We start from the raw sequence: 13,014 nt of genomic DNA, 5'->3' as shown, positions 1-13,014 counted from the left end.
TAAGGTCACGTGTGTTCGATTTCACATTTGAAGTCAGGCGATTACATTAATACGGCCACCCTGTACCCATTACGTTAACCTAATGTGGAGGTATGAAGTTTAGTTATTTATTACTCCGCTGTTATTTTCCTTTGGGTTTTTCCTCGATCTTAAAAAGTTAAACCATTCTTCGAGCTTTGAATAAGGGACTCAACAAAACGCACATACCTAGATGAACAGTTTGCTGTCCTGTACGTGATTGTAAATGACAATGAACTTTCAAGATTACTTCGCCCTATGCAACCCTTATCTGCCGCCACTTGTCGTTTTCCTTGCAAGGTGGTAGGAAACGAGGGAAAAAGTTAAATATGAAAAGAAACAGAGTATAGATGCATGAATATTTATGACTCATTTTGCTAGAGAGAATCATAAAAGATTTAGGCAATGCTCTTGTTGGAATTGTCAGAGAAAATTCATTTAAAAGTCTTTCATTGAAGTTCCACACTCTACAAGTATATAGGTACTGCAGAAGTAAAAAAATACATTTTCAATGGTACCCAGAACTGTACTCATCACCATCAAGTAAAGAATGAATAAAGCTAAAATACAACAAGTTTTCAATAAAAAAAATGTATTTATGATTCTTTTTAACCCCAAACTCTAACGCTCTGATCCCAGCTACAAGTCGTGATCGCTATTCCACTGGGTGCAACCGAGAGTGAAGTTATGCGATTTTCATGGCCGCTTAGTGTTCCTAAAATCAAAATTACAGTGTCTATTTCCAAAGCTTAAAGAGCTCAAGAGAGATCCTCAAAATACTACCATTATGAGTGGTTTTTAGAGTGTCCCACATGTGGACGTTATTGTCGTCAGATCCGCACAACAATATTCTTCCGCTCACCGACAAGCCGCAGCTTGTGAAACCACTTTTGGCTGTGGGCGGTTTATATTGGGCAATTTGTTGATCTCCTCGTAAGTCGAACATGCGTGCCGTTTGGTCCTCGGATCCGGTCACGAAAGCGAATCCACTTGGATGGAACTACAATTTTAATTCGAACTTTTCTCAAAATTCTTTTCAAATATTTGGGGATTTGCACATACGCAAACCGAATTAACATCCGCATTGTGTCCAAAAAATGTCTGTTTGGGCTTCATGTCCCTTATGTCCCAGAGCATGCAAGTTTTATCGACACTTCCAGTTACGAAACTGTTACCATCTGATGATAAACTGATAGAAACGACATCTCCGTTGTGTGCACTTACGTCGGAAGTTTTTCTCCCGGTTTCCAAGTCCCAACGACAACTGAAACGTTTGAATTATATATACAGGAGCAATTTAAGATCAAGCTTACAGTTTCATGTCGCCCGAGCCGGTAATTATAGTTTTGTCGTCTAGAAATCTACAGGAACTCAAAAATCCATCGTATCCAGCCAATTCCCGAGCCATCTTGGCAACTCCTGATGCATCTCTGTTGTTTAAGTCGTAAATTGTGCACATATTGTCCATACCACCACAAGCTAAAAATTGATAGTACAACGTGAATTAAATTACTTTTCGCAGATAAATTAAGTTTAAAATTAATTTATAAGAAAAACTCATTAAAGAGTAAGTGTTTGAGTGACTGCGAGGCAGTTTTGTTGCATATTATGCATAGCCTAGGATAAAAATATAACTAAAGAGAAGAAAATGACATCATCTTCGGTTCTATGAGCTGTGTGAGCTTACATTATATATCTTATGTTAACCAGAGACACCTTATCGCGGCACATTAATTCCGAAGGACTAAAATAAATAGCAATAAAGAGGACTGAAATATAGGTTGAAAGTAAAGCCGTTTTAATTCTCTCCTATCTCCGATGAATTGTCCTGGTTAATCTCAAGAGGACGCAAAATTTAACAATACACCCATACACCAACTTCTATAAGAAAATCCTACCGACAAAGTTTCCGGATGAGGCATAGGCGACGCTCATAACCCAAGCAGACCTCAGAGGTATAATTTGAACCTTATTTCCAGTATACGTATCCCAAATAATCAGTTTGCCGTCTAGTGACCCTGTGACGCAGTGCCTGCTATCACCACTGTAGTGTACGGAATTAACCTTGTTAAGGTGTCCTTTCATTAGTTTTCTAGTGAAAAGTTTCACCGTAGGCGAGTGAGCTACGTCACTGCAACAACTATCCAATGTCGTGTCGGCACATGTTTCCTGAGCTTCCTAAAAAATTTTCAAAGTTAAATCAGATTAGTTCCTTGTATATTTAAGGGAATATTGTTTAATAAAACCGCATCTGATAGGTTTTCGTATATTGAGATTTCGTAAAGCTCACCTTTAATTTCTTATGTAAGTCCTCTAGTTGTTGTCTTAGTGCCGCAGTTTCAGGATCACTTTTAGGGCCCATTATTAACTTGAGAATTTGTGTTACGTACTGATCTCAGGCCTCGTAGTTTTCTGTACTAATAAGCGAGCGTGTGTAATCTCTTAAGCGCATAATTTAATTTTAAAGCCGAGTGACCAAAGGAATCCTTACGCGTTTAACCCAGTTTTTGTATTGATTGAAAAATAGGGGAATGAAAATAAATTTGAGACAAAAATTGTCTGCTCGAAAAAACAGGAAGAAAGTAAACGATAAAGGCGAGGAACTATGAATATCAATAAAACCCTTGATTAAAATCTTCCAATAAGAATTTATTAAGGAATAAAATGTGAGTGTCCCTAAGAAGCAAAGCCCTGTAATTTAGCTTCTTTAGAAAGCTTAAATTTTATAACATTCCAAAAAATGTTAATAGTAATCTAAAATATAGTTAAATAACAAAATAACATTTTAAATTGTTAATAGTAACTACTAATAAAATATCCATAAGAATTTAAAAAAATACAATCGGCTGTACACTACAGTAGCACCAAATTGCCCCCTTTATCGTCTACCTTTAAATGCTTAATTAAGCTTTATACACGGATTATATCTACAACACAATCGATTGGGAAACAAATAAGACTAACATTAACAATGCAACTTAATAAAATTTAGTTTAAACACATTCGAATACTCAATAATACAATTTTGCGAATCGTACGCAGGGTCTTGTTCAAGTGCGTGCCCTATTGATATCTTTGAAACGATGAGAGTTACAAAATCGGTGTCCAGAGCTTTTCAACAATTGTAAAATTACTCGCAAATTTCAATCAAAAATAACTCAAAAACTAATCAAAAATGTAATACATTTTTTGATAGTTTTTTCCTTCTTAAATCTTTGACATTTTTAGTTTTAGGTTTTTGACAAAATCTCGAAAATCAAAAATAATGCTTCACGGCACGTTAAAAGTGCCTAAATTGCCAACTTTTTCCTCATTTAATTAATTTTGTAGCTCACACCATTTGGGAGATAGCAATAGTGAATGAATTTAAAAAAGGCATACTGTATTACTTTTTTTTATATGTAATGTATAAAGATTTCGAACAATATAGAAATATTTTCCGCTTATTATTAATAATTATTAGAAAAATGTCAATGATTGTTCTTAGATATCTAGGAATTCGATTATTTAAGGCATTTTAAAGCAATGATATTTACGTAGGACACTAAAAATTATAATAAAAGTTCAGTAATAGGGAGGCATTAACAAAAATTCATTACAAATAAGAATTAATTATTTTGCTTTTTAGAATAAATTTACCAGATTCCATAATCGTAAAACAATAAGTTTTAATCGTTTTGCCTCGACATTAATCGATAAGAAAGTATAGAGAGTCGTAGTAAATTTATCCATTTTTTTTTAAGGTTCTTTTTTCAAGTGTATTTTGTGTGTGTGTATGTGTATGTGTGCGTGGTGTCATGTGTGGTTTAAGAGTCTTAAAAGTTACACAGAAAAGACAAACTTAGGGCAACGATTCCAGTTCGGAAAATTATAAATTTGCAAAGTTGTTTAAGCGAGAATGTGAAGTCTCTCCCAAAACTAGAACGTTTCACCCCGTTTTGTCGGGCGAAATAATTCTCACACTTACACAAGTTTCTGCTTGGCGCAATCTGGACAGATGATGTCCTCATTGTCCGTGATGAAACCACGACCCACCAGGCTGGTGCGACAGCTAGCGCAGAAGAAGCAGTCGTTGTGCCAGTGACGGTCTTCGAAGGAAATGAACTAAATAACGAAAGTGAATAAAAATAAGAAGCAAGATCATATGTAGTTGGGCTCTTGCCTTGGTTCCGCCGATTCCAGTGATAGGTTTGTTACATGCGAAACAACGTTTGGCAAAGAGTTCTCCAAAGCAGTCGGCGCAGTATGGTTTCTCATCACGGCTGGTGAAACGTTCTCCAGCTAAGCTCTTTTGACAATGGGTGCAGGTGAAGCACTCGCGGTGCCACGGTTCGTTCTTGTAGGTTACTCCTCCACTAGTGATGACCTACGAAATAGGTATACGTGATAATTTGGAATTTTTGGTAGTCCTAATCAAAAAAGCAGAAGATTGAAAGCAATAATCGCATCGAAGCTTGTAAAATGAATCACACACAGTGGTAATCGATCCGGGTTGATTCAAATTTGAAGAATCCTGATATTTGGAAGTTTCTAATTCAACATGTTACAGTTTTCTCGGTACCTTGTTGCATTTTATGCATCTAGTTGCGTACTTGTCCTCGTAGCATTTAGCGCAGTATATTTCCTGTTCACGGGGGATGAAACTTTGGGTGCCAATGGGCACCTTGCACACACAGCAACAGAAACACTTCTCGTGCCACTGTCTGGTTTTGTATTCCATTTTCTTGGTTCCTGCAAAAAAAACATGCCAATATAGATACAGTAATTTTTCCAATTAAACATATATTTTATTAGGTTTTTGCGCGTTGCACGGACAGTATTTAAGAAGAGGAGACTTTTCTTAATCACATTCTCAGAGAATACGACCGTAAGATTGAAATATTACAATTTGTTCCAGCACTGCTAGGGCGACCAGGAAAATCATCGCGATAACTGCACCAGTGGAAATTACCGTTGCAACTCCATTATTGCGTTATTGATGTGTCAAACTAGGCAGATAAACGAGATTCTCAGCGATAATCTAAAAAGGGTCACGAAAGTTGTCGATGATTTTTCTTAAGTTTGCTCAAATGTAAGGGAGTACGAGTGAATGCAGCTCCCGAGTGTCTTTTCTAGTATAAGTTGCACGAGTGTATAAATTTAAAAAATTATAGATTTACTACGGGCGTCACGCTCATGATCCTGGAACATTTTCCAGAGTAAAAATTAACAAAGAGCACGAGCAACAGCGACTGGTTGCACAAGCTGTGAGTGCGTAGGGCGACGAGACCGAAAAATCCGAATGTTTCGACAAAAAAATATCATAACAGCAACGGAAATCGCTCGTTAAACATCTAACAAATAAAGACCTTTGAGCGGAACCTTCGAATTGCAATTTCAAAGCCAGGCGGGCAAAGGTTCCATTAAAGAATCTGATATTCTTTTAACAGTCTTCATCTAAATAAACCGATTGCAGTGAAAATTGCAAACCTTCGAACAGCAGCAATATCCCACTTAAAATTGTGATTTTGGGCGGCTAATTGCGTTTAAAAATGTATTGTTGGACGCCCACATACTCTTTAAACAATTGCATTGTAAATAAAGTAAAAGTAATTTGCTTCGAAGTATAGGCAATGATGAGGTCCATATGGGCGGCTTGGAATTAATTGCCTGGGCACCTGAGATGACGCGTAGGTAGACTATTATTCACTTGACCGTCAAGTTTCTCACTATTATTGCTGTTTCTCTCGGTGAATCAGCATAGACCAGAGTTCCAGTCCAAAACCAAATTATTACCATGAGAAACTTATGTTGAATATTATACATGCAGTTAACACCTGACCGTACAAATTGAATTAGCGGTTGAGTTAATGGTCTGAAATAATAGCGGATTTGGCTTGACAAGTACCCAATGGATTCGGACGTAAATTATCATTATGCATATGTATGGAAATAAACGTTGCTAATTAAAAGTGTGACGTGCGCACTGGCGAGTTTTACAAAATATAAATTACGTTAACACGTGTGTGTGTGCGTTCTTTTATTGAAAAAAAAAAATAATAAAAAATGAAACTGAATGTTTAATTATGTAACCCCGTTTACCTATATGGAAGTGCGATATTTGATTTCACTTTTATTTATATTATATATCGAATATTAAAGATTGATTGAAGGTAGCAGTGTGTTGCCAATCGCGCATAGAAATTGAATCTTCCACAGTCGATGGAGGGCATCATTTGATTCGCCCGACAAAGCTAGAGGTATCTCGTTTTCTTAAACGCAGATGTTCAAACGAAGTTGTGTCCAAGCTGCCCCTTTAACGCAAATTTTGCAGAACGACAATTTAGAATAGAAGCTACAATGTAACCAGGAAAGTGTTGGGTAAGGCATTCTTATTGTCTCACAACAAACAACATGCTTTTATAGTGACACATCATTTTAAATTTGGAATTTTTAGCGTTTATGCCGAACTAGGTACAATAAATGTGAAGTAAGTAATAAAATTGCAAAATGGAAATTTGCAAGCAAATCTGCTTTGCGGCCGTTCCCCTGGGGGGCAATTGATTATCCCAGACAGATTGAGAATGACATCGGGCCCAAATAGACCAGATGAATGAAAAAATGAAGCAAAGAAGTTGGCGTTTGTTCGCAATTCCATTTGGTAATTTCATCACTTACTCCACATTCGGTGTAAGTACGCACTGCTTCTCCGAGTACGCCGAAAATTCAAATCTTAAACTATCTTTGATGGAAAACGAATCTTCTATTCAATTCGACATAGCGTTCGTCGGATCTTTTCTATTTCGAAAACTTAAGAACCGGTTTGGGGCCGAGTTTTTTTTATTCTTCTCATAATCAAATTTGATTTTATTAACCTCTTCTAGGCATGTACATATCCCTTTATCGTCGATCGTCCCAATTTCGCGACAGAACTTCAACCAACCTAAAGGTAAACTCTTGGGATCACCGAACAAACAGCGATCCCCCAGGCTGCACTTGAAGCCCTTCTTCTCCCCGGGCAGCTCCATGGTCAAAATGGCAACGTCCTCATTGCGATCCCTGGCCCGCCTAATCTTGTCTTCTCCCACAATTTTCGTTTGCAAATTCAACTTCTTGAACTGATCACTCAAAACGCCCGCCATGCTGACCGAAACGTGTACTGATGCCTCGCACTCCCGGCGCTCGGTTATGTCACATTTGTTTCGGCACTAAATTGGGATGATGATCGGTAAACGGAGATTAAAAAAAAAAAAAAAAAAATTATTTTTTTTTTTACGATCTCACGAACGCATATTACGGAACGCGTGCGATTTGCACCAGCGGCGGTCGTCGAAAGAATCGTTCGTTTTGTTTTGAGTCATCGCGAACGCCACGATACGGCGACGACCAGTTTACCTCATCCGAAAGAGAGAGATTGCCGTGTCAGGCCGCAGCCACAGGGCAACTTAAATTGACTGCCTACACGCCAGAATTAAATAATGACTATGCCATGGCACGAAAAACAAAAATTAAAGGGCTAAATTATTATCGATCAGGGACCTGCGAGTCAGGGAGGAGCTGCCATCGGTACTAAATACCACCAGCATTCCCTTTTATTATTTATCCACACCCTTCGATGGAATTCATCCCTGATAAGAGCCACTAGCGTGACGTGATCCGGCAAATGGGAGAATTAAAAAATCGTAAACTCCACTTCTTATCAGTAAATAAAAAAAACGCGATGGCGGCCAAACAAGAACATAAACGACGGATTAAAGGGGGGCCCACCTAGTAACTATCGTCGATCCAAATTCATTCCGAAGCAATTCTACTTAAATAAAAAAAAATGTAGGTAATTAATTGAAGCGTTTGCGTTCCAACGAGAGCAACGATGAACCCGAACGTATTACCCTAAATCGCAAGCTCTCGTCAGACCATTCCACAGCCCTAAATGGCAATAATAGTTACCATTTCAAAACACACAAACAACATTGATTCGGTTTACAACCATTTTAGTCATTCATTCGCGAGTCGACCTTAACGTTTCTCCTCCCATTTTATTCTTTATTCCAGTTGTGTGCATTGCACGGTTCGAACTAACAGCACTAGATGCCATATGTCACGAGATTTGAATATCAAGGTCTTCGAAATTTTATCATTTCGATAGCAATAATTGAGGTTGAAAACAAATTTTACATTTGTTCTTTTGCTCGAGCGACAAATCGTGAGCAATAAAATTCCCATTTATCATTTGCTAGTTCGAATTCAACGCACCCGCTCCTGCGCGAGGACTAAAAATTCCGAACTTTTAGAGACGAAGAGCGCTCCGAAGGACGAAACGGGGTCCGCATTGAAAAATCACCGAGTTCGTGTTAATATGTCGAATGCGAATGTTGTAGAGACAGAAAGTAACAAAAAATGTGGGTTCTGACTCACATCTTAAAATAAAACAAATTACTTTACAGTGTTATACACGAAAGCAGCGGCAAAAGTCCAAGATGCACGATCGAGTTACGTTGTTTTTAAGAGAGAGATTGTATGTACACAAAGTCGGTCTCTATGGCCAATTTTTCTGACCTATGCCAAAACTTGATAAAATTCCGGCTTTAGATAGCAAACTAAGTCAACTTCACAACAATAAACAATATAATAAATTAAAGATATACATGTCCTTTGAAAGCACAATCAACATTTATCTCGTGTTTACTAATAATGACCTTTATTCGTATCAACAAACATTTAATAAAAAAACCAATGATAAAGTACCAAGTCGTATTTATGTAGACCCATAGTTCGGATGTTTTTCCTCGTCTTAATATTTTTCGTACTTTGCTTCCTCTATGTAGGTGTAAAATGACATCATTTTTCAAAATAACACTCATAATCAGGTTTAACTGAGTAGAGCATATGTCCATAGTCGATTTGGGAGTGACATTTATCTCCAAAAACCGTAGAGTGCTAAATAGTGGTTTTCGCCCACATTGGAAACTTAAAACCATCGCTAAACACATCGTGGCTTTATTCATGCCTTCGCTCGATTATCACGTGAAGCTCACTCCAACAAAAATGGAAACGTTTTTGAATTATTAAAAAATTAACGTTATTTTTGGTGGTATAAGCGATGGCGAATGTTTGAACAAATATTTAATTAGGGCGATTTGCATAATTAATTTATGGTTTTTCGGACGGACGATATCGGCATTATGGGGTCCGCGTTTAATGTAAAAAAAAACTTGAAAGTGAAATGAGAACGTGCATCTGGAAGCTCGTAGAAATCTATTGTTCGCATTCTTCGTTGAGCGTTGAAATTTCTAAAGGAACCCGAAGAATTCTTCTTCCGTCTTATTGCCGCCTGCTTGTTTGCACTAGATTCGCAACTTTTACGTAACCGGGTCCTGTGTTGGTCAACAACTTCGCGTGTCTATACTGTCCGGTCTTTTGCAGCTGCTTTCACCATTACCAGTCCCGAAAAAGTGAGAGTTAGAAAGTGCATTAAATGGAAAAAAATCGCCATTTTTGGGAACTATTAATGTACCACAAATCACGTTGCCGTACCGTTTTCGGTGTCCGAAATTTTACGCAAAGCGCATTTTCGATCGAAATTTTCAACTGAAGATACTGAAAAAACAAGTTCGATCGCCGTCGCCCAAAGCGACGTTACGCGTCGAGGATGTCGATATCGTTAGGGGGGCGTTTGCCCATTTTAACCCGGCTCCCTTGGTGCTTTTACCCGTGAAGTTCACCGGTAACTTACCAGCCCTGAAGATCTCGTGACATCCATCGCATCTGGAGGCGAATTGCTCGTCGTAACAGCGACCGCAGTAAATACGATCTCCCTTCGAACCGAACTGTTTGTCCACCAGAGATTCTCCGCAGGTGGTGCACAAGAAACATGCTTCGTGCCAATGCTTGTCTTTGTAGGAAAGGTCCTAAAGAGCACGAGTTAATGAACCTTCTTAGCCCGTAGCAGTTCACGTTACTTTGGAATCGATTCCAATGGTTCTGCTGCACTTCTCGCATGCATTAGCGAAGACGGACTCGTAACAGGAAACGCAGTAGGGGTGTTCGTCCCGCAGGACGTAGCGCTGTCCGGTGAGGCTTTCGTCGCATTGCCAACAACAGAAGTGTTGGCCGTGCCAGTCCTTGTTCATGGCCTTGGTGTACTCGCCACTGAAAATAAGCTGAAAGCAGAAGAAACTTATGTTAAGACAATCTGCGCCCTTTCGGCCGACCATCATAATGCAATTTAATGACATAACGTGACATTATTAACATAAAATCGTTTTGCGTTATAAATAGCCGGACGGTTAATTCGAAACCTTTGCCAGGAATATAATTGACACTCCACATAATAACAAATCGTTGCCAATTAATCGTATGAGCCGCACAATTGCCATTTTGTTTTTCTTCCTAATGGGTAAATCATGACGAAACTGAGGTTTGGAGCTTCAGTTTACAAACGTACTTTGGTGTAAGCACAGAACTCGCGAGGGGTGGAACCCGCGGCAGGTTCAACAACCCAAAAGGAGAAGTTACCTCGCATGTAAAACGTGTCACATAACAGAGATCCCCATTACAAATTAAAATAAACGCGTCCTTTGCCTCGACAAATAAAACATTACCGACCTTGATGGTGTCTTGAGACAGGCACTCACGGATCGCTTTTTTCACTCTTATTTACTTCCTAATGTAATAATAACAACAATTAAGCCTTTCTACTGTAAAAATCGCCGATACAATTCGGGAGGGAGGGGGACGTTCGATTCTCCATCGAACTCCTGGGAATAGATCACAAACACAAAAACATGGCACGTACCTCTAGCTATTACAGGGGGTATGTAATTGGCCCGTGTTTCCCTCCAGTGTGACAAAGTGAAAATGAAATTTATCAGTTTAAGTAAATTTTAGGCAGACGTAAAAATGCAGTTTTGCATCAAATATGTTGCCGACCTCCATTTTGCCCTCGATAAACCTATAAGATTGCATCCTTGAATGACAATCACCCATAGTGTTGAAAACCATCTGGTTGTGCGGTCATCGCGATAATGCATACCGGGTGTTTGCGCCGAACGGAGTCGGAACAAGCCAATTATATCATTTCGAAAATTGTCTCACAATGCGATTAATTGCTACTTGACTAATGCAAATTCGCGTAGGTGTCTCTTTATGGGGTTTTCTAAGTTAATTATTGTTGTATTTTCGTACGCCACGGTCACGTGAACCTCGGGGTCAAATTGCAATGGGTTCCTAATTCGAAACAATTTGATTTACGATTTAAGCACTTTGTCAATCTTATTTTAATTCAAAAGTATTATGTTTATCCTTTGATAACCGTTGTGGTCATTAATGCCAGAAATTTCAGATTTATCCTAATTTATTACCTCGTAAATGCAAAAAATGAAATAAGTGTGGGTGAAAACATGAACGATTCGAGGAAATGGGGTTAATTAATATCTATTATTGCAGATATGAGGACTCGAAATTTTATGCAAAGCGATGACGTATGAATAATAAAATCTTAAATTTGCCTTATAGGGACCTGCAAGAAGAAACTGATATTATGTTAACCTGCTTTTCAGGACCGCCGTCAGAAGGAGGAGTGGAACGGATCACTGAATGATAAGTGGGCATGACATCAGTACCTTTATTGAAAATGCGTATTTTTCGTTGTAAAATTAAAAATGAACCAACGAAAATACGCAAAAGAGACTGAGGAAAGGTGACACACCAACCGGAAAGATCCAGCAAATAATTTGTGGATAACCCGAGTTGAAAATGATGGAAAAATAGCACCTACGCGCGAATATCGTTTTACAAAACATTATTGATGCAGCAGATGTCATGCAGCGTCAGTAGGAGTGGTCATACTCGTTCTGAGACATCATAGCACATAGGGAACATTAAATAGGAAATCAATTTTCAAAGTTTTGAATTTTCGGCGTTCACACGGAAGCAATAGATACACGAAGTATGTACTACCGAACGAGAGGTAAGTAATAATATTACTACATGGACATTTGCAAAAAAACTGCCTTTCTGTCGCTCCCCTGGTGAAGGTCGATTGTTACAGATGGACGAAGAATGGAATTGAACTTTAACAGCCGCCGCAAGATGATGCAGATAATTAAAGAATTTTAGCAAAAAATCACATTTGTCATGGAAATGTACGTTAAAATCAATATATGAAAAAAAATTGATTAAAAAAAAAGTGTATATTTTTCAAAAAACTATGACCGTGAAATCACTTCTGCAGGTGTGAATTTCTTCTTGAGAGCGCGACCATTTTTCGCCCGCAAAAAGTTATTTTACGGTCACACTTTCTCCGAAAATTGACACGTTTTTCTGCTCATTTAATCTGTACGTTGACTACGACTCGTATTGCCCCACGAGCCCAAGTTTTTGCCTCATTTCTCCAATTATCTGCTTTATTTATCGGTTATTTATGCCGTTCAATGTCATTCTCTACCTATGTGCAATAATCAATTGCGCTCCGCGGAACGGCCGCAACCCAGAGCTGCCCGTAAATTTGCGTTTTGTGATGTTGCTGCTTACTCCACATCCGCGGTATCTGTTAATTGGCATGCCCTAAATGTTCCAACCCTAAGGTAGGGAGTATTGGAAAATGATTTCCCTTTAATTGGTCGAATGTAGGTTGCGATGTCTCTCAAACCAGAGCCGAACTTAAGATTTTGAGTTCCCATTTTGCCGCGCCGAAAGGACGGAACCAAAATAAATATTTAAAACAGACCTAATTTCTGAGTGCGCTCCAACTTGGTTTGGTTATATTTAGTCTGTTACAAAACGTAGAGATTATAAGAATCTTGCGTGCACATTTAGTGAATTGGTTTATTGACCAAATCTGTGACCTAAATACTGAAATGGGTCTAAACACAATAGAAAACTATAGAATTTTTGATAACTTATTCTCACACTTTAGCTCCAAAAAACCACAATCATAACGAAAAATTCTAAAATCCGAAACTCCAAAGAAACTTATTTTGTTTGGCACGCAGCATCGCATTCGCCCCAAACAGTCCA

The 13,014-nt window shown here is 38.4% G+C and overlaps 2 protein-coding genes across 8 annotated transcripts in view; both read right to left on the bottom strand.

Moving 5' to 3' along the window:
- Positions 1-365: 365 nt before the first annotated feature.
- Positions 366-2,528, bottom strand: Gbeta76C (guanine nucleotide-binding protein subunit beta-2). Its single transcript, XM_066291115.1, has 6 exons — positions 2,309-2,528; positions 1,917-2,196; positions 1,332-1,497; positions 1,081-1,282; positions 802-1,018; positions 366-733 (listed from the first exon to the last, which is right to left on the bottom strand). Exons 1-6 carry the CDS (start codon positions 2,378-2,380, stop codon positions 627-629), a joined length of 1,044 nt encoding a protein of 347 aa, XP_066147212.1. The 5' UTR covers positions 2,381-2,528; the 3' UTR covers positions 366-626.
- A 118-nt stretch (positions 2,529-2,646) lies between these two features.
- Lmpt (Limpet) overlaps positions 2,647-13,014 on the bottom strand; it is a 35,181-nt gene continuing 24,813 nt past the window's right edge. For 4 of the 7 annotated variants that reach the window (XM_066291110.1, XM_066291108.1, XM_066291109.1 and 1 more), the window contains 5 exons: positions 9,957-10,157; positions 9,731-9,905; positions 4,580-4,749; positions 4,181-4,384; positions 2,647-4,122 (listed from right to left, as the gene is read on the bottom strand). In XM_066291110.1, the coding sequence (XP_066147207.1) occupies positions 3,982-4,122; positions 4,181-4,384; positions 4,580-4,749; positions 9,731-9,905; positions 9,957-10,157 (891 nt within the window). In that variant the 3' untranslated portion in view covers positions 2,647-3,981. Of the gene's footprint in view, positions 4,123-4,180; positions 4,385-4,579; positions 4,750-6,940; positions 7,382-9,730; positions 9,906-9,956; positions 10,158-10,792; positions 10,941-13,014 lie in introns of those variants that run through there. The other 3 variants (XM_066291112.1, XM_066291111.1, XM_066291114.1) reach the window with 3 other exon arrangements.

Source organism: Euwallacea fornicatus, chromosome 16 (genome assembly GCF_040115645.1).
Source record: "Euwallacea fornicatus isolate EFF26 chromosome 16, ASM4011564v1, whole genome shotgun sequence".
In the NCBI taxonomy this organism is placed as follows: domain Eukaryota; kingdom Metazoa; phylum Arthropoda; class Insecta; order Coleoptera; family Curculionidae; genus Euwallacea; species Euwallacea fornicatus.
Note: the sequence above shows the minus strand (reverse complement) of the source record. Positions and strands in the feature narration are given on the sequence as shown.

Bases quoted from the DNA above. Each gene is read 5' to 3' on its own strand.
- Gbeta76C (XM_066291115.1), bottom strand. From the start codon at position 2,380: ATGGGCCCTAAAAGTGATCCTGAAACTGCGGCACTAAGACAACAACTA. The intron at 2,197-2,308 runs GTGAGCTTTACG...AAAATTTTTTAG, and splicing joins ACTTACATAAGAAATTAAAG to GAAGCTCAGGAAACATGTGC. The intron at 1,498-1,916 runs GTAGGATTTTCT...ATCAATTTTTAG, and splicing joins CTCATCCGGAAACTTTGTCG to CTTGTGGTGGTATGGACAAT.